Here is a 26101-nt window from a genome sequence, read left to right on the forward strand (position 1 = left end):
TTACATTCTATTTTAGTTACCATATATGTCTATACAGATATTTATACATTTCTTTAAATGTTTATATAAATAAGTACATATATTATGCATAAGTGTGTATAGTATTGTGTGTTATACATATTTGTGCATATGTGTGTAAATACAAGAGATATATAGGGTAGCTGAGGAGGGATGTCATACCTGCCCCCCCACCTCACAAGTTATTATAAAGATTAAATTAAGGGTCATGAAGAATCAGACACAATTGAAAACAACTAAACAACAATATCAACAAATTATGTTTCCACTGTATTATAACCTTCCTGCTTTCAGGGATTATATTTTTTCTTCCTTGTATCCCCAGTATCTATTATATAATAAGCACCTGGTAAATATTCTTAGAGAGGAAACTGACAATAAATATTCCACAGCTTACTAGATGTGAGGACTAAGAGAGAGAAGAGAACCAAAGTTAACTTTGCCTAGTTGTGTATTTATAGGAGAAGGAACAAGTTTTGAGGGAAAGATGGTAGGTAGGTATTTAAATATTCTCTTAGTTTAATTGCATATTAAACAGAAAATCCACCTCTTTTTCTTTTTTTATAGCAGTATAGGTTTATATTATTATGGGCTAGATACAGTTCTGACTCCTTACAGGCAGACCTGATAGGTGTTTGCAAATGTGCAAAGACATGGAAGAAGAATTGAACTTATTCTGCTTGACCTCAGAAAACAGAACAAAGAACATTGTGTATGTTGCAGAAAGGCAAACTTCAGCTTGAATTTTGAAAGTGAATAAGGAAGATCTAAATTCCTAAAAGTTAGAGCTATCTTTAAAAAGCAGAGTAGAAGACCATAAAAGTTACTGAGTTCCTCCTTACTGGAAAGTTTCAAAAGAGTTCAGAAGACTGTCCATGACATAATAGAAGTTCTTGCCTTGAAATCAGTTGAGACTATTTGATTTCTGATGTCTTCTCCAATTATGACATGCTTTGATTTTGTATGAACTGGAGTGCTCAGGAAAGCCTTGTTTACAGTGTCTTTAGTAGTAGTATACAGGCTTCATTCCTCATTAAATGATAAATATCAAGAACCCAGGTAACACAACATTCCCAAAGAAAGGGAAACTCAGACACAACATACAGCTCCTCAAGGTATCACACCAGCCAAAACACATCAGCATCCAGAAAGACTTCCAGGAACTAAGGGGACGCCCATCAATTGGCATATGAATGGTTTATAGCATGTGAATGTAATGTGCTGAAAAAAGTAATGAAGAGAATGAGATGTAAATGAAAACTTCCCAGAAAAACCTGGGAAGACTGATATGAACTGATAGAGTGAAGCATGCAGAACCAAGAGAACAATTTATAACATAAAAATGAACAATTTTGAAAGACTTAAGAACTCTGATCAATGCAAATGATCAACTATGATTCTAGAATGTGTTGGTGAAGAATATTAGTGTCCTCAGGGAGAATTGATGGACTAAATGCAAACAAAAATACTTTTTTAACATGGACAGTATAAAAGTGAATTTTTTTTATTTAACTATGCATAACAAAGGTTTTTTTCTTTCTTCCTCTATTCAAAAGGGTGTGATAGCAAGGAGATAAAATAAATGCTTATTAATTGAAAAATAAAGTTTATATTTTTTAAAAATATACCTAAGGATCCCAAACAGTATAGCCAGGCTCTTCCCAAATCCCAGTAACATATCTGGATTATGGTGAATCTTCACAAGCAAATTTCTTCCCAAAGTCTCCACAGTTATCTCGAATATTAACTAGTAACAATAGATCCTCTTCCTAAGATCTTCCAAACACAACATTTCCCTCCTACCCTTATAATAGCAACACAGTAGCTCAACTATCTCACCTAACTTAGCATTCACCCTCCTTTTTCAAACTGCTTCTAATCCTGGCCTTTTTCAAACTACTCCTTTGCCTCTAATCCTGGCCATCATACTTGCAAAATAATTTCTGAATGTTTTTATATTGAGGTTTTTTTTAAACAGTAAATTATATTGTAATTCTATAGGTAGACTATAAAAGCTATAGCAAATAGATACTTCCTCATTTATCTTCTTGCTAAATATGGAGTTTTGTGTATAATGGTTGCTTAAATTGAATTTCAGCCATGTTTTATTTAAACATTAATTTGACTAGCTCATTTGGAAAATAAAGAAAACTCTATAAGGACTATGTATATTAACCAACTCAGTTATTTAAAATGTCTGATAAGCAGAAAGGTCCTGCCTCATATAGCTAAATATAACAATGTCTCTTCATTAAGAAGTTTGGAGCCCATGGGCAGGTGTGAGGCAGTGGAAAGAGCAAAGATTTTAAATGAAAGGATCTTGGTTTGAATCCTAACTCTTCCTTCTAACACCATTTCCCTTTCTTGGTCTTAATTCTTTCATTTATTAAATTGGGGGGTTTAGAATATATTACTTCCCACAGTTCTTTCTAGCTCCAAATTTATGATGCTTACATCTGTCACATGGTATATCCTAAAGGTCATAAATCTTGATAAGTCACTACTGATTTATACCTGTTAGTTTTGTATTTTAATGGTCTGTAGTAGCAGTTTTCTTAAAATTCATGAGATGACTCATTTTTTTAAAATGTTCAACAATACTGGCAAAATGTGATAGATATACTTTGCACTTTATAAAGATAGGAGTGTGGATTGATTTTTCATTAGGAAACCATAGTGGTTACTGATAAATATATATATACATATATATATTATATGGCTTAGTGATATGAATAGATTTGTTGTAATTGAAATGATAAGACTGATTCCATAAGTCACACAGAAAAAGCAGTCCCATTACTTAAAATCCATTCACCTTAAATAGAGGTTAACCTAAAGAATCTTTAGGGTCTATGATTAATGGGCAGTTCCTAATTTTATTCATTTTACATTTCACTTCTCCCTTCACTGTTTAAGATCTGGAAGATAGATAGATAGATAGATAGATAGATAGATAGATAGATAGATAGATAGATAGATAGATAGATCACTACTTTTACCTACTCATTCAGTGATTTCTCCCAATATTTTAATAGATGAAGGTGGTAATACAAGCAGTCAGCATATACACAGTGAGTCAGAAATGGGTTTAAGAATTACTCACTGATTACATTGAGTCTAAAATCAGGGACATTATTTGAACAAGTGAATTCCAAAATACAGCCTAAAAACCTACATTTAAGTGTAAGCCTTAACTGAAATAAAAAGAGTATCCCTGTCTTTCTGTGACATTGTTTTTTGGGTATGTTCTAAAATCATGAAATAGTGCAGATAAAATTAAAAAATTGGATCAAACCTTTGTTTAGTATTCAAAGATGTTTATAAAGGAAAAATGATTATTTTCTTAGGATTGTACTTTTAAATCCAAACTTTAGTTCCTTTGAGGCATTTTTTAGCAATGGAGAAATGTTCCATTTAAAAGCTCTATGTGTCACCAAAAAGTTTTTGAATTTTTATAGATTTAATACTATTTTCTTATTGGCTTGTATGTACAACTTTAAGCTTTGTTGAGTTTTGGGTTTTTTTTTTACTTCTGATTAACCTCAAATTGGTAATGCTTACTAATATATGTTTAAATTTCCTCTACCATTCAGACTCTATCAATACTTAAATAAGCTGAAAGCAAAATTTTCTATGCTCTAGGACAAACTGATATTTGGAACAAAATTCTCCCAAAGGATCTGGGCATTTGAGTTACGTCGAGTAAATTTTTATAAATCAGACTAAATATGCCTCACAGTATAGGGGATGGATCCCAAAAGGTCAAGGAGGAAACTAAGAATTGGCTCCAGAACTACTTCCAAGGCTACCAAAAGAACACTCATAGAGTCATTCTGCATTAGTATTGAGAGCCTACTTTTACAAGTGCCTGGGATAATACAAAGACCAAGAGAAAATATTCCCAACTTTCAGTTGTCATGCTGGAGGTTCCCTGCTATATCCAAAGTTTGTAGAATTCCATCCTACTAAGAAATGAATTTTTGAAATTATGTCACCAAATTATGTCATGTATGACCCCTTTTGCCTTTGCAGTGATAAAAGTAGATTGGCAGAAATGTATTGAGTGTGTTAATAATCACACATATATGCATTATAAGCATTCATTTAATTTTGGGGGCAGTCTTAACGTGCAATCTTTGTCCATCTGACAATTGTCATACTAACCTTACTATAAATAAAACTAGAAGGCAAAAAGAAATTGAAGCTATAGATAGAAAAATAGCCCCAGGTTCACCTGAGAGAGGCAATTAAAAAGAGTTGATGAGTGTATATTTTATCATGTGCCTGTAAAAATATCATTTGATTGAACATTGGGCATCTTGCCTTGCAGGGATCACAAGTTTAAAAAAAAAACAAACCTAAAATGAAAATAATTGCAACATAAACTTCTTTTTCAAAGGATTAAGAAATGAGAAATTTTATGAAGAACATAACAAAATCTCTAAGTAATAACTCTTGATACTATATATAACTTCAACTTTATAAGTTAAACTAGGATAAGGCATACAAAACATTTTGTTTTAGTCATTTAATTTTATAATTAATTTAATTTTTTAAATTAAAATTTTAAATTTAATTTAAAAAAATTTTTAAAGAAAGAAGAAAACCAAATTGTCAGTATCAAAAAACAAAAAGGATGAATTCAACATGAATGAAGAAAAAATAATAAAACAATTTTAGCCCTTATACAGTTACATGCCAACAAATTCTAAGTAAATAGCATGAATATTTACAAAAATACAAATTTCCCACATTAACAGAAGAAATAATACTTAAACCCATCTTAGAAAAAGAAATTGAATAAACTATCAATGAGCTCCCTAAAAAATTCCCCTGCATCAGATAGATTCCCAAGTAAATTCTACAAACACTTAAAGATCAATTACTTCCAATACTATATCACTCTTTGGGGAAATAGGCAAAGAACGAGCCCTGCCAATTTCCTTTCACAATACAAATATGGTGCCAATACCTAAACCAGTAAGAGCAAAACAAACAAACAAAAAAAACTAGGGATCATTTTCTTTAATGAATATTAACTCAAAAAATGTAAATAAAATACTAGCATGGAGATTATAACAATGTATCACAAAGCTCATACACTATGACCAGGTTGGATTTATACCAAGTATGTAGAGATGATTTGATATTAGAAAATTATCAGCATAATTAACCATAATATTAACAACTCATTCTATCAAAAACCCCAGAAAATATAGGAATAAGGGGAACTTTCCATAAAATGATAAGTAGTATCTATCTAAAATCATCTGCAAGCATTATCTTCAACAAGGATAAGCAAGAAGCCTTCCCAATAAGATCAAGGGAAGAAAAGATGCCATCATCATCATTATTATTCAGTATTGTACTAGAAATGCTAACTATTGCAATGGGGGGGGGGGTATTAGAACAGGCAATGAGGAAACAAAACTGTCACTCTGCAGATGATATAATTGTGTCCTTGAAGAATCCTAAGAAATAAACCTAAAAAATAGTTAAAATAATAAAGTTAAAATAATAACTTTAGCTAAGTCAAAAGATATTTTTAAAAACCCATATAAATCATCACCATTTCTGTATATTACCAACAAAATTCAACAACAGGAGATAGAGAACTTCCCTTTAAAATAACTATGCAACATAAAATAATTGGGCATCTGCCTACCAAGACAAAATCAAGAACTATATAAATACAATTAGAAAACACTTTTCAGGGCGCAGCTTAGTGGCTCAGTGGATTGAGAACCAGGCCTATAGACAGGAGATCCGGGGTTCAAATTTGACCTCAGACACTCCCTAGCTGTCCTATTTGCATCAGTTTTCTCATTGGTAAAATGAGCTGGAGAAGGAAATGGCAAAGTACTCCAGGACCTTTGCCAAGAAAACCCCAAATGAGGTCAGGAAGAGTCAGACACAAGAGGGACACAACTGAAACAAGTGAACAATAACATTCACCAGAATCTGGAGAGATAAAAGTATTGAATAAGTGTATTCAGTATATACATATAAGTGTATATACAGTACCTAATAAGAATATTAGGTACTGTAAAGGGTGAAATTATGGTTGAGACTAAAAAAATCTAAATTTAAGTGGTCGCCAAGGGAAATCCCAAATAATAAAATACCCAAGTCAGCTGCCAAATTTTATGGTGATTTAATTGATAGTGGAGAAGATTTCGAGGAAGGAAGAAGAAAGAGTAGGGTTTTTATCTCCCCCTCCTCCCCCACACCCCCAATCCCCCCCACCTGATTAGTATTGGGTGGGGAGATCAGGAGATAAGGGAGTGTTTGGAGTATGAAGGAGGAAGGAATCAGCCTGACCTCCTGACCTCAGCTAAGATGCCCGAACCTGAAATTAGTTCCAGGGCAAAACTCACCACCCAACACTCCAAGATGCTAGAACGCTTAGCACGCTGCCAGCCAGAGTCATCTCTCTAGGGCAAGAGACAAGAGGCAAGAAGTGACGTGCCTTATATGGACGTTTTTACATCACTTTTCTGTGTCTCATCTGTACCAATGAGAACTTAGCTTGACTTAGGACAGCCCAGAGGTCTGTCCTTTTTTTGCACATGTCTGTTGAAGACCTTCTCCTCAGATAATTAAATCTTGAGTTTGATTCAGACCTTCAAAATCTTGTTAAACTGAGTAGGGTGAAGAATGTAGAGTTTCCAAGATCTGATTCTGTTATTCCATGTATCGCCATTGTTACTGATCAGGAAATAGCTAAATCACATCTTTAAAAGAAGGGTCTGATTAGGGTGGAATAGTTTTGAAATTCACAGTACACAATATCCAATTGGTAATAACCACAGTAATCTAGTATTTGATACATGCCAAAATTATACTATTTGACAAAAACCTTTGAGAAAACTAAATGTTTAGCAAAAGCTCAGTTTAGTCCAACATCTCACATCATATACCAAGACAAGGTCAAAATGGGTATATGAGTTAGTCTGTAAGTAAATTAGCAGAGTATGGAATAGTTTACTTGTCAGATTGATAAATAAGGGAAGAATTTATGACCAAACGTGGAATAGAGAACATTACAGGATATAAAACGGATCATTTTGATTACACCAAATTAAATAGGTTTTACAAAACAAACTAAATTACATATGTGATGTGTCTTCAGTTACAACATGGAGAATATGGAAATATGTATTACATGAAAGAACTGATATAACCTATATCAGACTATTTCCCTCCTTAGGTAGGGTAGCAAATGAGGGAGAGAATCTAAATCTACATGTAATTGAAAAAATAAAATGAATTTTTTTAATTAAAATAAAATAAAGAGAAAAAAATCTCCATTTTAGTCATGTTTCAAAGGAAAACACAAACAAAAAAAAATAAAACCCAACAAGAAAAATAAAGTTATATAGTATGCCTTGAACTGCATTCGGACTCCATGAATTCTTTCTCTAGAAATGGATAGCATTTTTCACATTAAGCCTTGCTTTTGAGTCTTTCTGTCTCTTCTGATTTTATTTTTTTAATGATTTAATGAATTTAATAAAATTCATAATAAAATTTAATAAAAATATCTCTAAGATTCTGATAGTCCCAAGAATATGGAGCACTAACAGAAATAAATGGATAAGTAGATATAAACAAACACATCCAAAAGGAAAACAACTATGTAAGAGTTTTCTCAAAAAATTACTAATAAGACACATACAAATCAAAGCAATTCTAAGGATTCACCTCATACCTAGAAAACTAGGAAAAAGGTCAAAAGATAAGAATACAGTCAGTGTTAGAGGGCTTTTGAAAAGACTAATACAAAAAAAAAAAGCCTCCCCAATAAGATCAGGAGTGAAACAAGGATGCCCATTATCACCACTATTATTTAACATTGTACTAGAAACACTAGCTGTAACAATTAGAGAAGAAGAAAAAATTGAAGGTCTTAAAATAGGCAATGAGGATACCAAGCTATCACTCTTTGCAGATGATATGATGGTCTACTTAAAGAATCCTAGAGAATCAACCAAAAAGCTAGTGGAAATAATCAACAACTTTAGCAAAGTTGCAGGATACAAAATAAACTTCACATAAGTCATCAGCATTTCTATATATCTCCAACACATCTCAGCAGCAAGAATGAGAAAGAGAAATTCCATTTAAAATCACCCTAGACAATATAAAATACTTAGGAATTTATCTGCCGAGACAAACACAGGAACTATATGAACACAACTACAAAACACGTTCCATGCAAGTAAAACTAGGTCTAAATAATTGGAAAAACATTAATTGCTCATGTGTAGGACGAGCTTACATAATAAAAATGACAATCCTACCCAAATTAATTTACTTATTTAGTGCCATACCCATTGAACTACCAAAAAACTTTTTTACTGAATTAGAAAAAAACCATAATAAAGTTCATTTGGAAGAACAAAGATCAAGGATATCCAGGGAAATAATTTTTTTTAAAAAATCGCAAAGGAAGGAGGCCTTGCAGTCCCAAATCTCAAACTATATTATAAAGCAGTGGTCATCAAAACAATTTGACACTGACCAAGAGACAGGAGGATCAGTGGAATAGACTTGGGGTAAATGACCTCAGCAAGACAGTCTATGATAAGCCCAAAGATCCCAGTTTTGGGGACCAAAACCCACTATTTGATCAAAAACGCTGGGAAAATTGGAAGACAGTATGAGAGAGATTAGGTTTGGAACAACATCTCCCACCCTACACCAAGATAAACTCAGAATGGGTGAATGGCCTGAATATAAAGAAGGAAACTATAAGCAAATGAGGCGAACACAGAATAGTATACTTGTCAGATCTTTGGGAAAGGAAAGACTTTAAAACCAAGCAAGAGCTAGAAAAAAATCACAAAATGTAAAATCAATAATTTTGATTACATCAAATTAAAAAGGTTTTGAGAGGCAGGTAGGTTGCTCAGTGGATAGAGAGCCAGGTCTAAAGTTTGGAGGTCTTGAATTCAAATGTGACCTCAGATACTTCCTAATTATGTGACCCTGGGCAAGTCTCTTAATCCTCATTGCCTGCCCTTAACACTTTTCTGCCTTGGAACCAATACATGGGTGGTGATTCTAAGATGTAAGGTAATGGTTTCTTGTTGTGTTTTTTTTTTTTTAAGTTTTTATACAAACAAAATCATTGCAACCAATATCAAAAAGGAAACAACAAACTGGGGGTGTGTACAGAGAATCTGTAGCAGGTATCTCTGAAAAAAATCTCATTCCTCATATATATATAAAGAACTGAGTCAAATGTATAATAATGCAAAGCATTCCCCAGTAGATAAATGCTCAAAGGATATCAGCAGGCAGTTCTCAGATGAAGAAATTAAAACTATGTAGTCATATGAGAAAATGCTTCAAATCACTATTGACTAGAGAAATGCAATTTAAAACAACTCTGAAATTTTAAACCTATCAGATTGACTTAACTAAAAATGAAAATGATAAATGTGAGAGGACTTGTCAGAAACTTGGGGTATTAAAACACTATTGGTGGAGCTTTAAACTGATAGAACCAATCTGGAGAACAATAGGGAACCATTTATAATGGGCCATAAAGGTATGCATGCCCTTTGACCCAATGATACTGCTACTTGGACTTTATCTCTAAGAGATCACAGATAGCGAAAAAGGATCTGCTTGCTCAAAACTTCTTAACAGTTCTTTGTGCAGAGGCAAAGAATTGGAAACTAACCGAAAGGATGCCCATCTCCTGGGGAATGGCTGACCAGTTGTGAAATATGATTGTAATGGAATTGTGTACCATAAGAAGTGATGAACAGCATGAGTTCAGAAAAATCTGGAAAGGCATATATGAACTGATGCAAAGTGAAGTGAACTAGAAAAATAACATGAATGTTCAAGCATAGCCATTTTGAAATTTGTTTTAGCTATTAGAAGTCTTTATAAAGACTCATTTTTTGAATTTTGATTCTCAGCATTGTTCTACATAATTGAAAGTATTAGATAAGGAACCCAAAGGCAAGTGAAATACTATTGTGCTTTTAGAATTTAAATGAGAAAATGCTGCTTTTAACCACCAAATCACTTCTAAACACTAAATTCATTTTTATTCAACTTTGTAAAGAAGTATTTCAAAACTGTGATTGACAGACATTTTGAATTATTTACCTTAAAATGTAAACATGCAAAAGATTCTTTGTTTTTCTGATATTAAAATTTTTATAACAATTGGACTTGTTTCTCTTAAACGGTACAATATAAAGAGACTATTTTGTTTTCTATTTTTAATTATATTAATGTTAACCAATTGTTTTATTATATCTTTATTTTTATTTTTACTTGTCTTAATCCTAAGGTTTTAACTAAAGAATTTTATGGTCTTCAAGCTTCTTCTGAGAAACGCATTTCTGAACTTCAGGCACAAAATGCTGATCATCAGACAAGACTAGACAATTATGAGAAACTAGAAAAAGAACTTGATGAAATAATAATCCAGACTGCAGAAAGTAAGTTTTTCCTGGCAATTCAGATGAAAGAGTTACATTTCAAAAAGCAGTTAGGTATGATTGTTCAGTAAAATACTCATTTACCACATTTCTAAAGGATTCATAATTTTCAATTTATTTGGTTTGTGTCTCTAGAATTTGAGGAATCAAGAAATCTTTTCTCTTTATAAAACTTATATTTCTTATGTATAATAAATTGTTGAGTCACTGAAATTTTTTTCTTAAACATATTGCAGCCAAAACCAGGGCTAGGGAGGCAAGGAAGGTTCCTAATGTGGGTGCAACAAAAAATACTTTTTAATATTCTTTTTTATAAATACATGTATATTTTAACTAAAGAAAATTCTTTCTATGGCATAATTTTATATCTCCAAATAGTTGAAAAAAGCAGAACTAACTATTTCTCCAGCAGTGGTTTATTCTTCATTCTGATTTTGAATCAGAATTAATATCATTAGCTTCCTTTAATCTGTTATAGATTTTTCATTCAAGAATGTACTTAAAACTTTCTTGAACCTATGTTCTTAGCTGTGTCACCTGTTTAAAGTAATGAGTTGCATAAATGTATTCTCTACTCTGCCAAAGAAATCCTCTTTAATGCCCTAAAATTTCTTTCCTTTAGTATCATATGGTGACTCTTTTTTTGTCTGGGGTTTTTTTGGGGGGGGAGGTTGTGGGGGAGAGGATGTGGTTTTGGTCTTTTAAGAATTTTGAGATTTGATTAGTAAACATTTTGGTTATTTCATCATGTTGTAAATTGCAGTCATAGATAGCCTCAGCATTAATCTTTTTAAACACTTAATGATTCAAATGACTCATTTTCAGTCATAATTATTTTTTAATTTGTTCTTATACCAGGGACCACTGATCTTATGCATTACTATGGTGTGCATCATCTTGCTGATTAGATTGTAAATAAGACTTACTGGATCTCTCATGGAATCCTTCAGTCATTCTTCATGTTGACTTGTACATTTTGGCCAAAAGCCCAGTTTTGGCCTTGAGTTACTTCAGAAGTCTTAGGGAATAGTATCTAATTAATTCAGTCTAGAATATAGTATATATTTTACCACTCCTCTTTCTAATACATCTGACCTCTGATTCTAAAAACTATTGGACAATAGGAATCTGTCTGATACCCTTCTATTAAATATCAAAGTATTTGTATACAAAAAATTGTATATTTTCGCTTTGCTTTTATGATACTGTTTACATTTGTCTATTATCTGATAAAGAAGATAAAGTGTATACTATTTAATTTCTGTTGTGTGGGACTTATATCAGGATGAAGCCTATCTGTTTTCAGCATTATTTCTGCCTTTTAATACCAGCAATGAGGTCCCTTTTTGATTCAGATAGGCCCCATCTTTTGTGAAGAGGCTCCATCTCTTTGAATCAGTTCCTGATTTAATTCAATAAACATTTTTAAGCCCCTGCTTTGTATAAGAATGCACAGTGATAAGTACTAATAAAACAAAGATTAAAAGGAAAAAATGATTCCTCCCCTTATGAACCTCAAACACTCTGTTATCATTTCATCCATATGTATTGAGAATTTATAGCTTAGCTTATCTCTGAATAAAAAGATTTCCACATATAGTTTGTAATGTATATAAAGAAAATCATTTACTTAGTTAAGTGCTAGCAATGACATTTGAACAAATCTGACTAGCATACTATATTTAAAAATCCTTATGTGATATTCCAAAGATAGTATAGTAAACATGAGTTTGACCTGAATCATTCTGGAAATACATTGCCTGTTGTGGAAACATAAAGGATTTTTGTCCTGAGGGTCATTCAGTGTCTCAGATATTCAGACTATTTACCCTATTTACATAACCGAATTTTTTATAGAAAGGGTAACATATTAATTGATACCATTTCTGATATTTATTATTTACAGAAACAGTATTTAATTTGGTTTTAGTACTGTTCAATGTTAAGTTTAGCCAGGAGTAAATTAAAGATTGTCAAGGAAAATAATCAACAAAGTAAAAATGAAGAGGACTTGACTTTACCAGATCTCAGTTATACCATATATGTTATCAATACTAACTGCTACCAAATACAAAATAGAAAGTAATATCAATGGAATTATATAAGACCTAAAAGCAAATGCATCCAATTATCTAGAGAATGATAAATACAAGTATACACACGACTGGTAAAGGCACTCTATGCTAGGAAAACTAAAAAAGCACTTTGATGGAAATATGAATAGACCAGTACCTACACCATTATCAAAATAAATTTCAGGTGAATAACTGGTCTTACTATAAAACTCATACTGTAAGAAAATTAAATCTATAAAGAATTCACAACCAGACTTAGAATATGACACAAAATAAGCAATTTTTATTATATAAAAAGATACTGTATTAACAAATACTTGAGTAAAGTTAATTGTGTATAGTCTTTGACCTAAAGATCCTGTTACTGAGTTTATACTACTAAGCATGTTAATGATAGCAAGAAAAGACTTTCATGTAAAAAATAAAAAATAAAAACCTATGGCAGCATAATATGGAATAATAAAAAATTGAAGATTAAATAGTGTCCAGTGGTGGGGAGATGACTGAACAAAGTGGTTTATGAATGTAATGGTATAAAAAGTATAAAGAATTTAGAAAAACTTCTGAAGACTTCTCTGAAATGATGTAGAGTGATTAATAAGGAGCCAAAAGAACAAAGAAAGGCATAGTAGCCCAGGGAGTGACATCTCAGCCTTCACAGATGTCATCAGTGTAAATAGTTCATATCAAGAAACAGGTCAGCCATACCCATCAACTGCTAATCAACTGCCATATAAAGGGCAGGCAAGCCAGGCTGAGAGAGAGATGGGCAGCAAGATGTGTCAGGAAAAGTCAAACCATCAGCACCACCTTGACCATCATTTCTCCTCAGATCCTGATGGAAATAACCCAGGACCCTAAACCCAAGAGCTTTGGTAATAACAATGCCCTCCGCCTGCCCTTAGCCATCATCCTCTAAATAGTCACCATGGAGATAAAGCCTAGCACCATGCTTTTTTTTTTTATTTATTAGTGAATTTATCTGCAAGTGTCCCAGCCTCTCCCCACCCACCCCACATCACAGAAAGATCGTCCAGGAGACACACATGCTCATAAAAATTAAGTCTTTCATGTGGAAACCTTTTAATTCACTCTATGGAGGTAACAATCACAAGTTTTTCTTCAAGTATGAAATCCATAGCTATGTGTGATGGTCCTACTCATTTCATTGGTCATTATCCTAAGCTTTTTAAAAATTAGCCTGATCTTTGTTTCATATGGGGGAACAATAGTCCAGCACACAAACATATGCCATAATTTGTTTAGCCCTTCCCCAATTGATGGGTCTCCCCTCAGTTTCCAAATATTTGCTACCACAAAGAAGACTACTGGAAATATTGTGGAACCTATCAGTCCTTTTCCTTTTCCCTGATCTCCTCAGGAAACAGACCCAGACAAAATATTGCTAGGTTCTAGTTTATAACTCTCTGGCCGAAATTCCAAATTGCTTTCGAAAATGTTTGGGTCAATTCACAGCTCTACTATAACAGTGTATTAGTGTCCCCATTTTCCCACAACACCTCCAACATGTATTATTTTGTCCTTTTATCATTCTAGCTAGTCCGGTGATTGTGAGGTGATGTTGCAGAATTGAATTCATTTGCATTCTCTAATCAGTAGTGATTTAAAGCATTTCTTATATGGTTTTGATTTCTTCATCCAAAAATTGTCAGTATATACCTTTTGCCCATTTATTAATTGGGGGTTGAGTCTGCCTAGCATCACTCTTGTCACTTCAGGCATTTGTTAAAGCTACAACTACTGAAGACCCAGAAAAGCAATTTCTTGCCACCAGTCTCTCATTCTCTCACTGTCAAATAGTTCCGTGTCAGAAACTGACATCATTTGATCAGTGAAAGTGACATTAAAGAAGAGGCATTAACATCTACTTTGCCACTTCACCCTGGGACCAGGGGACTTTTCCATCTGACTTACTACTAAAACCTTCCATATATGTTATTTCTCCCATTAAAATGTGAGTTCTTTGAGACTGGGGACTGTCTTACTTTTCTATTTATATTCTGGGCCCAGTGCTTTGCAGACAATAAGTGCTTAGTAACAGCTTTATTCATTCATGCAAATATGATGCACAATAACTACAACAATGTAAAGGCAACAATTAAAGGCATTAAAATTCAGTGCACCTCGCCCTTCCACCCCACCCCCCTGCAGCTGGGTGGCTCAGTGGATTGAGAGCCAGGCCTAGAGATGGGAGGTCCGAGGTTCAAATCTGGCCTCAGACACTTCCTACCTGTGTGACCCTGGGCAAGTCACTTAACCCCCATTGCCTAGCCCTTACCACTCTTATGCCTTGGAGCCAAAACACATTATTAACTCCCAAAACAGAAGGTAAGGGTTTAAAAAAAACAAACTCAATTGGGGTGTGGGGAGGAGGTCAGGGAGGGACAGATGAGTAAGTAGTTCAGTGGATTGAGAGCCAGGCCTAGAGATGGGAGGTCCTGCATTCAAATCTGGCCTCACACACTTCCTAGCTAAGGGCAAGTCACTTAACCACCATTGCCTAGCACTTACCACTCTTCTGCCCTGATTTTGGTTACATAGTTTTGGTTCTAAGGCAGTACGTAAGGTAGATAAGGATCTTTTAACAAATAATCAATTTGAATACATCTGTAACCAATAGGATTTATCACAAAATCAATCCTTATGAAACATTGAAAATTGGATTTTATGGCATTAAAAACAGTGTGTCTATAAAGTCATGGGGCAGCTAGGTGGTGCAGTGGACAGAGTGATGACCCTGGAGTCAAGAGGACCTGAGTTAAATTCTAACCTCAGTCTCTAGCTAATATGAACCTGGCCAAGTCACTTAAACCTGTTTGCCTCAATTTCCTCATCTGTAAATTGAGCTGGAGAAAGAAATGGCAAATCATTCCAAAATCTTTGCCAAGAAACCCCAAATGGGGTCACAAAGAGTTGTTCACAACTGAGCAACAATAACATAAAGTCATAATAAAAATTGACTTTCCCTGGAGCACCATATGCTGTGGTGGTATTCAGCTGTTTAGTTGTGTCCAAATCTTTTTAACCCACTATGGGGTTCCTTTGGCAAAGATACTAGACTGCTTTGCCATTTCCTTCTCCAGTGAATTAAGGCAAACTGAGATTAAGTGACTTGTCCAGGATCTCATAGCTAGTAAGTATCTAGGCCTAATTTTAACTTAGATCTTTCTGTCTCCAGGCCCAGAACTCTGTCAACTGAGCCAGCTAGTTGCCCTATATAGTAATCAAACCCTCAGTCTTACATCTTCTATGCCAATATGTTTTTAAAATAAAAAAAAAATTTACCCACCCTCCCCCAATGATAGCCAATAGGTTGTCAAGATATATTTAAACAACCAGCAGCTATTTCCAGCTTCCTGAGTTCTACCTAGGTTTGTCCCCAGCACTATATCTTTATGTGTTTATCAAAGGATTCCTATATATAAACTTATCACAGAATTCATATATTTCATTGGTTATGTTGACATTTGGGATATACATTTTTCCTTTTTTATTGTAGCTCTTCCAAAAACTCATTCATTTACAATGCCAAGGGAAAAGATTTACCATGATAAGTCTGTATACTATTTTGGGGCTTTTTTAATAACCAAAGCACTTTTAAAGAGTTAAATGAATGTAAAACCTATGACCTTGCTCTGCCATCAACCCTCATCCCTTAACTGATGTCACACAAACAAGTCTGTTTTCTGGGGCCAATACAAAAAGGTTTTTTGTCTCTTTGACATATTATGCCCCCACCAAACATTTACTCTTTAAAAAAAAAAAACTCCCAATATTATTCCAGACACATGGACACAAGTAAATGTCTTACTATGCCATGTATTTCTGCATAAGCACTATTATTGCCTCAACTATTGTCAACTCTTGATCTATCAAAGTCCTACTATATTGATGACCATGCAGGACAGCAAAAAGTTTACTGAAAACCAATCAAGTATTGTTTTCATCCCTTAACAAGGTATCAGTGGGCATATCCATAATGAAGAGAGTGGAGTGGTATTATCATACTAACTGACAGGGGATGGGAGTTCCCCTAATCAACCTTCCTCTCCTAAAGATGGTTTAATTGTTTTTTAAAGAACCTAACTTTAATAAGTTGCTTCACCACAGAACTTGACAATGCTCCATTTTATAAAACTTTTATTGTTACACATTTCTGAGGCTTACCCTGTAGTTTGAATTTATTTTGAATTTATTAAATGACAGTAGAACACTGAACCAACAGCTTAAACTATTCAACTTCCTTTCTATTAATAACTGGTAAACCAGAGAAAATGAATATGATGCATACCGTTAGTCTTTCTCTTGGGCATTTTTACTTAATTATTTAGGCAATGTACCTTATGAAGTATTTGGGTATTTTCTACAAAATGTCTATACCAGCATTAGAGAAGGTTTTCAAGTTCTGTAAGGGCCAGAATGTAAGGGGTTAATATTAAAGGTTGGACTAGATTATTTAAGAGTAGGGTCACCAGGAATTTTAATCAATTCCAAAATGATTTTTTTAGCAATTTATTTATAAAATATAGAAAGAGTGAAAGTAAGAAAATCAGAGAATAGAGTAAGATATCTAACCTATACACTAAGTATTTTGCTCTGACCCCTAGCTCAACCCACCTCAGCCTTGAGCTGAGGACCTGGGGATACACAAAACCTCTCTCAGGAGGGTAGGCCTCTCCTGAGGCTAGTCCTTTCAGACAATCCAGGAAAGGAGTCAGCCTTTTTCACTCACCCCACATGGTAGTTCTAGAGGAAAAGTCTAAGAGCAGTCCAAGGTCTCAAGCTGGAGCTCCATGATCAAGTTGAAGGTGAAAAACAGCTTCACAGGAAGTTCTTAGCATTTTTAAAGACCATTCCTTTTCCTTACTTCCTGTGACTTCCTTCCATTTTACATGTACCAATTATAGCTAACGTTTTGCTTAGGACTGCCCCGGGGGCAGTCAGTCAATTCTGATTCATCACCCACTATTGCACTTGTGGGTCACAGACCTCTCCTACTTAAGTGTAAGTGCAGTGTATATGCTTCTGGTGATTAAATCTAAAAATGGGTAGGGAAGGGTTAATCCCATCTTCACAGGTCACATGCCCAAACTGCAACTTCAAGCTGACTGTGAGCCCCCAATTATTCCAGAGAGTGAAGGAAAGAGGTGCTCACTTTGGGCAGCTAGACAGAGGGATAGGGCATGCAAAAAATGTCCTTGGGTGCTGGGAACAGGGGGATAAGAGCAGCTCCTCCTATGCCAGCTGGGCATGCATGCCAATACTTCACCAATGCTGGTCTAGACTGAAAAAATTTTTTCAAATAATAAATAAATTTATCTAGAAGTCCATGTTACCAGCCTACATCTGACCTATTCTATAAAAATTTGTTAAGAGACTCTTAATATGAGCATTCTTATATATTCATTGTAAAACCAACCTAATTTCCAAGACTTTGAGGATTTTTATTTTTTATACCACCCCTATACTTTGTTTAGCCCCTGAAATGCTGTAGCTTTGACCAGTATCACCATTGTAGTTGGTAAAGATGAATTCATCCAGTGGGAGTACAATTAATTGCCTGTTGCTTCCGTTGAATAGGCACATTCCACTCCCCAGTGCTCTTCCAATTCATATAAGTTAGAATTCCATCACAGATTTAGAGCTAGAAGAAATCTCAGAGACCATTTAATCCAATCCCCTAGATTAAGAACTGAGAGGAACCTGAGGCTCAAGAAGGTTAAATTATATTCTCAGGATCACATAAGTAATAAGTTTCAGAGATGGGATTTCAATATCTAGGTCCTCTGACTTTAGAGTTAGTGCTCTTTCTACTGGACCAACTTCTGATTTCCTCTTTCTAAAAAGAGGTAATCTCATCCCAAATAGAGTAAGGCAATCAGGTATTATTCTAATTTTTTTTAGATGCTTTGATACTTTCTGATGGATCTTAGACCTTACTGATAGGATTTCCTCTTTTCAATTGCACAGACTGCCACTGAGTCATTCCTTCTCATCCTGTAAGATTTTGGTCCTTATCTTCTTGTTAATCCTCCAGTAAGGCTCCACTCAATAAACTGGAGGCTTTCCTTTAAAACACTTCTTATGCCTTGGATAACAACAGTACAATATACATGCAATGCATTAGTCATCATTACTCTTTTTAAGTAACAGATCTATCACTTTTTCTGACCCTTGTACTCAATTGCCATCTCTATGCTAATGATTCTTAAGTATTATTTTCCAGGCTTAACAATCACATCCATATTTTCAACTGTCTTCTAGACATCTTAAAATTAATACGTCCAAAAGGAAAATCAGTATTGTTTTCCCAAAAACCTTTCCTTTTTCTGAATTTCTTTATTACTATTTATTATTTTTAGGGGTGCCATGATTCTTCTAGTCAACCAAACTCACAACCAAGATACCATCCAAATCCTCACACTTTCTCATTGCCCTACCCCCATATCCAAAATTTTGCCAAGCCCTGTTGATTTTACTTTTGTTTTCACTTTCTCAGGTAACATGATTGTAACTCTGGCTATTTGAGAATCATTTGATGCATAATAATTTTTTTCTGTCCCTAAGTTCTATTTTGTGAATATCTTTAGTTTTTTAATGTGTTTCTTATAAGCAACAGATTTCAGTTTTTGTTTTTTATCCAATCTGTTTCTCTTTTTCATTTTATTGGATTGTTTAATTCATTCACATCTAAAGTTATGAGATTTAGATTTCATTTATCTCAGTTACTTTAATTTTTTTAAGGTGATCCTGTTCTCACTTGCTCTGTTCCTCTGATCCCTATCTCTCATGTAGTGCTCTTTTCCCTTTGGGATTTTGCGTTTTGTCTCCCCCATAAGACTGTGAGCTCCTTGATGACAGGAATTGTTTGTGTTTTGCCTTTCTCAGTGTTAGCACAGTGCCTTGCACATAGTAGAGTTTATGGAGTGTGCAGGGAGAATTAGCACCTCTGGTGTGAGGGCTTCCCAAGTGTTATAGCTTTGACCTTACTCCTTTGATGTCTTCCTGTCATCCAACTCTCACCTATAGCTCCAAGAAGCATGCACCATCTCAGGTTGAGGGTAACTAGAAGGCCTCAAAACTATTGGTAACACAAGCATGTTGTTAATATTAAAATAAGTTTCTAGTAATAAAAGTATTATATTTTAGAGGTTTATTAAAGATTAAGAAATAAAGAAAATACAAAATAAGAAAGCATGTGCCCAGGAGGGCCAAAAGGCCCATTCAATTTCACTTACATCTGGGGAGACACGTGTCCCTAGAAGTGGAAGCCAAGAGAGTGAGTAGAAGGCGGAGTCAGTTTAAATATCATTTTGTCCTCAGCCCAGGTGAGAATTCAGGTGAGGTTACAAAGCATTCTGGGAAGTGGCCAAGGACTTCTGGGAATTGAAGTCTGGGGTTCAAATCTCCATTTTTACATGCCCTTGTTTGATCATTTGGGAAAAGATTTTCCCCAAAAGGATCATGAAAACATAATCAATTTAAGGATTACAATAATTTGAGGATAAGAGGAAAAAAGAACAAAACCAATAATTGCTAGACGTGTTGACAAAAAGCCAGTTAGGGAGCAGTCCCCTTTGGCATGAAAGTATACATACAAATAAACATTCAATCAACCACACCCAAAGTTTATTCTTGATCTTCTCATGCACCTTGTGATCTGGAGGCATCTTTAATGGTGTCTTCTCCAAACAGTTCAGTTTCTGTATTCAGAGAGGTATCATGTTTCTTTACGTAAAATTCTTCTCAAAAGGAATTTAGACTTTGCAATTTAAAATAATAATATTTTTTACATTTCCCCATGAAGAGGGTGATTGAAAAACACAGGATCGCTTAGGGCTGCATGGCTGAGTTATGAGGTATATGAATCAATTGGTAAAAGAAATTAAAAAGACATCAGAAAAATCCAAATAAAAAAAGAAAATTTCTGGATAAAAATATAGACTATAAAAGTCTAATGTGTAAAAATTCCAAGTAAAGGATAAATGAATCTATAACAGGTCCTTGAATCAGGGCCCAATTAAAATGATCTAAGCAATGATGCATTTTCCCATTCAGTAGCCAGGACTACAGAAAGTTTGCCATACTATGAAAGACAGAAAAGAGACTAGATTATAGAAGCCAAGTAGGAGCCAAGTTAGGGATACTCGTCTGTAAGTATTTTTCAGAGTGAGTGTGGATACAAGGAAGGCCTACATCTTAAAGAATGTTAAACGTCACAACCTTGAATCCTCACACTAGGTTCAAGTCCTTTGTATAGGATTCATTCAAGTCCTTTGTATAGGATTCATAGGATTTGTATAGGATTATATAGTATCAATCCATTGTGGATTGGTTTCTCTTTGGCCCTGTGTAATGGCTCTTTTGTATATCTTGTCCTGGAATCAGACAGAATCATTAAGCAAAGTCCCATAATTTTTTAAAACAATTAGTGGCATCATTTTTATAGTCTCAAGCTTTTGGGGCATGCATTGACATTATAACAAATGTATTTTAAACTTATATTACTGCTAAATAAAAAAAGTTAAAGAAAATCTTAATACTGGTGACATGTGCTTCAAATATAAAAAGAAGAGAAAAAAACCCGAAATAGTATAGTGCACATGCAAGAAAAATATAATAAAAGAGTTTTAAAAAATTCAAAAATATAGCTTATGATCATTGGCACTCTGTGTCAGCTAAGAAAATATAGAATACAAGGCTTTCTCACCAAAAATGAGATCCATTTCCTCTTCATATCTGGCCATGATCCACTATGAGTATAAGTAAACGAATTAAAAAGTAGTACAAATATGTAGAAATCAGTATCCCCAAAATTCTCAATAGCCCAATTAATTACAATAGCAAACAAACACCCTATCATTTTTTACATGAGTTGCCGTATGGCATTTTTAAAAGCCTATGAACTGATGGATATTTGTCACAATTTTTACAAATGTAGCAAATCTTTCAACCTTGGTAAACATTTTTAAACAAAGTAAAACTTATTTTGGGTTTTGAACATCATCAAGAAATCTAGATATCATTCTGGTGGAAGTAAAATGATGAGCTGAATAGTTATAAATGAGATGTGCTCCTTTTTTGGAGGCTTCTAGGGGTACAGATACCCTGGGATTAACTGCCCAGCTTCCATTCTCATTTTTTTTTAATGTGGGAGGTTGGAGGTTATAATTGTATTTCACTTCAGCTACTAAAATGGGCCTTACCTTGTGGTAGGGACAGGCAAAATGACCAGAGATTGTTAAGAAAAATTCTAAAAAATGTGTCTAAAGAACCCTTAAAATCGATGAGATATTTAGCTCACTAAATGTTCCAAAGATTGTTATAGCAATTTTCTGATGGAGTCCATCTATCCTCTATGTGACAATTCACAAAGTCAAAATAGAAAAGCTGTTTTTTATATGGGCCTACTCAATAATATTTGTTCAGTATGGTTATAGGGGAAATGTAACAGAATTTAACAGTAGTTATAACCCAGTACATGAAACCGATTCAGTGAAACAGAATAGTATTGAATGCAGTAGTATATTAACTTAAAATCACGAAGTTAAACCTTAAACAAAACAATCAGTAAAATGCAATAGAATACAGAGATTTTTTTTTATAAAACATTAGAGTCTGAAAAGCCTTAAAGATATAACCTCCAGCCTCTTTAAAGTTCCTTGGGTTTTTTTTTTTATCCATTTAGATGCCTATTGTCAGAAGGCAGAAGATTGGTAATGGTTAGGCAATGGGGTTTAAATGACCTGCCCAGGGCCACACCGCCAGGAAGTGTCTGAGGCCAGATTTCAACCAAGGACCTCCCATCTCTAGGCCTGGCTCTCAATTCACTGAGCCACTGAGTTGCCTCCTCATAGTGAGGAATCTCAAATTTGGCTAAAGAGTTGCAGGGAGCTGAATTTTTTCCCCTGTCTCCCAGGTGGGCTAAGTGAAAGAATCAATACAGTCAAAAGATATCCTTTTAAATACCCCCATGTTTGTAAGTTCCTGTTTGGAAAAGTCTCTTCCTTCTTTTCTTTCTTTCTCCCTCCCTGTGATCCCCTGCCCCCAGTCCACGTGGAGGCTAATTATAGCCTAAGGAATAACCCTGTTTTAACCAGCCGGGGGAAGTGAGTCCTGGGCCTGGGGTGATGAGTGGTCTGCTCAGAGGCTAGAGTTTGCTGGGTGGGCGGGTGGTAACCAGGTGAGCAAGATCTGGGTTAAACAGGTCTGGATTGTAGGCAACAGGAGCAGGCAGCAGGAGCAGGAGCGATTTGAATCAAACAGGTCCAGATCAAGAGGCTTTTCTGAAAATTCTTGGAGGAATTTGGCTTAAAAAAAAAATCACTATCTAGGCTATCTTTTTTTTTTTAATTGAGAGTCTTTTATCCCATTAGGTCGCCAACTGTTAAGATTAAAATTAGTTTCTAGTAATAAAAGTATTATATTTTAGAGGTTTATTAAAGATTAAGAAATAAAGAAAATACAAAATAAGAAAGCATGTGCCTAGGAGGGCCAAATGGCCCATTCAATTTCACTTACATTTTGGGAGACGCGTGTCCCTAGAAGCGGAAGCCGAGAGAGAGAGTAGAAGGCGGAGTCAGTTTAAATATCATTTTGTCCTCAGCCCAGGTGAGAATTCAGGTGAGGTTACAAAGCATTCTGGGAAGTGGCCAAGGACTTCTGGGAATTGAAGTCTGGGGTTCAGATCTCCATTTTTACAATGTGAAGACTTATACAGAGGAATAAGGTGATGGAAACAATTTGTTTCAACAGTCACAAAGGCAACTAAAACAGACAATGTGAAGAGGCTAAAATTAGGTCAGACATCAAAGAGCAAAGATCATCCACTGGATCCTGGGCCACTGCCATTCAGCCAGACTTTTGTCTTACCATTATACTGTAGTGACTCTGGGAGAGAAAGTCAGGATAACAGCTTTGTGCAACTCTGCCTCACTTAAATCCAATTCAGGTGTAACTCAAGGCATCACCTTGTGATGTCATTGGGTCCTCTTCAGAAATAAAGGATAAAACAACAGTACATGGTAGAGACTACATACAGTCACTCTGTATTTACCATATTATGTGTGATTGACATCGCTTCGTGCTCTAAGAAAACTCAGCATTGCTCTTTATCTAAGCACTCAACTCTCTAGTGAGACCAATCTATCAGTAGCCCTACCACGGGGTTGAAAATCACTGAAATGGGATTTTAGGAGTCACTAAAGTCAATGTTGTATTTCAGTCATGTCCACCTCTTTGTGTCCCTGTGGACCGTAGCATGCCATTTTTATTTTATATCTTGTAGCATTCTAATACTATCCGTGGGGTCTTCTTGGCAAAGACACTGGAATGGTTTGCCATTTCCTTCTCCAGTGGATCACCTTGTGTCAGGACTCTCCACTGTAAACGATCCATCTTGGGTCACCCTGCACAGCATATCCCTTAGTTTCACTGAGCTACACAAGCCCTTCTACTACACCAAGGAAGTGATCAAGGAAGAAGTCAGACTTTATGACTTCCTTGCCTATGAAGGGCGTAGTCTAGAACTGCTCCACACATTGTTCTCTGTACCATTTTACCAGCCTATCTTCTTTTTTTCTATCATACATTTTTCTAAAAGCACCCCTTTTTCTCATTTTTTTTTCAAATTTCTTCACTTGTCATATGCTACATCATGCTCAAAATGGTCATATGATTCTGTTGAAATGATATTCATTTTCAGATCTTAAAAATGTTTTTTACATTTCACAATTACATAGTACATTGATAGAATGTTAAAAAAAAATTATTATATCAGTGGTCGAACCAAACTCTTTTGTGGTACAAATACCTAGAACTCTGCAGTATTTTAGGGCTTGATGTAATCAGTAATGATGTCATCTACAAATAGCATCTAAAACATTTCACCATCTACAAGGATTTTTTTTTTAACTTATACTCTGTGCTGGACTTACTCCATCACAGTGACAAATACTTTAGTTAAGCATAAGTCTCCCTCTTTTGTATTGTTACCTGATGTTTGTTATCAGAGGATCATTGAAAAAGGACTCTGTGGCTATATCTTTCAAGGTATCTTGAATTATTTTTATATATGTATGAAAAACATCTCATTAGAAGAGCAGTGTTGTGTTCTTATCATATCAAATACTTTTTTATAACCAATAAGCACAGTAGGATTATATATTCTTTTTATCTTTTAGTGAATTGTGAGTATAATACAACTTAAAGGCAGAAAAAGGAAACAAATGGAATTTTTCAGTAAGCCAATAAGCCTGACTTTGATTCCTAGAGAAATTCTAGAATATATTATTAAAAGGATGATTGTTAACATTCAGAAAAGATAATGGTAGTCACAAAGAACCAGCTTAGCCTCATCTAGAACAGGTTACTATTATAACAACAGTATAGAAACTCAAAGTATATTAGTAATTAAAAATTTTTGCTGATAAATAGGAAAGTTAACTGATAGGACAGATTAAGTAGTCAAGATTCTGAAACCACTGTATATAATAGTATTGTAACTGGAGAAACAAAACTAGCTGAAAATAGGTTTAGATCAGCATCTCACAGTATATGCTACAATAAGCTCCAATTTTATATATGATTTAGCAATAAAAATTCATATAAGCAAATTAGAGAAGAGATAACTTTCACAAACATGGATATGGGAGAGTTCTTGATCAAAGGATAAAATTATAATAAAATATAAAATGAATACTTGTAATTTTAAAAAATTAAAACATTTTTACACAAACAAAATCAAATTACTTAGAATTCTACTAAAAATAGGATGGGATTCCCTAATAGAATAAAGGGTTCGTAGTTACTGAGATTCTTAAGAAGAAACTATGTGACCAGTTGTTGGAAGTGTTCTAGGTGGGATAAAAATTCAGGTATAAACTCAGTTAGATGATTTCTCAGGTTCTTTTTAAATCTCATTTTATGATTATAGTACTTTAGCTTTTTCAACCTAGTTCAAACTCTAGCTTTCAGTGTAGTACTGATTAAGTTCTGAGTCTTCCTTGTATTTGTTGCAGTGTTCAATGATAAATTAAATAGTTTAAATTTCCATATTCTTGTTAAGACTATAATAGTGTTAACACACTAACATTCTACCTTACTTTATTAGCATTGTTGTATAGAAGTTTTCCAAAATTTTGAGTTTTTTTTGTTTGGGATAATTACTATTCTCTATTAGTCTATAATCAGAAATGTTGATTTGATGAGATAACAAAACATACTTTAGTTAAGCATTTTTAGTTGTAAGACTCAACATGCCAAATTACTTTTTATTATTGTTTTTATTCAAAAATCTTTTGGCCAGAACATATCTGCTTCATTTAACAAGAATAACAAAGCTAAAAAATAAACAGATTTGTCTATCATATTTTAATAATGCTGCTTAATTCAAATTTAGAACTGTACATTCTATTTATATTCAGTCCCCACTGTGAACATATAATGTTGTTAATTTATGTTCAGGTGATGCTATCTTCCTGAAGAAATAATGAGTATCTCTCATAAAAAAAAATATTTTTC

The 26101-nt window shown here is 34.3% G+C and overlaps 1 protein-coding gene across 6 annotated transcripts in view; it reads left to right on the forward strand.

Annotated features, from left to right (window-relative positions):
• PIBF1 (progesterone immunomodulatory binding factor 1) overlaps positions 1-26101 on the forward strand; it is a 289035-nt gene that overhangs the window by 141661 nt on the left and 121273 nt on the right. For all 6 annotated transcript variants that reach the window (XR_008914089.1, XR_471492.2, XR_008914090.1 and 3 more), the window contains exon 12: positions 10334-10484. Coding sequence is in view for 3 of the 6 variants with exons in the window: in XM_001365267.4 (XP_001365304.3) it covers positions 10334-10484 (151 nt within the window). In the remaining 3 variants the exon portion in view is untranslated. The remainder of the gene's footprint in view (positions 1-10333; positions 10485-26101) is intronic.

The sequence above is a fragment of the Monodelphis domestica genome, chromosome 8, assembly GCF_027887165.1.
Source record: "Monodelphis domestica isolate mMonDom1 chromosome 8, mMonDom1.pri, whole genome shotgun sequence".
Lineage (NCBI taxonomy): Eukaryota > Metazoa > Chordata > Mammalia > Didelphimorphia > Didelphidae > Monodelphis > Monodelphis domestica.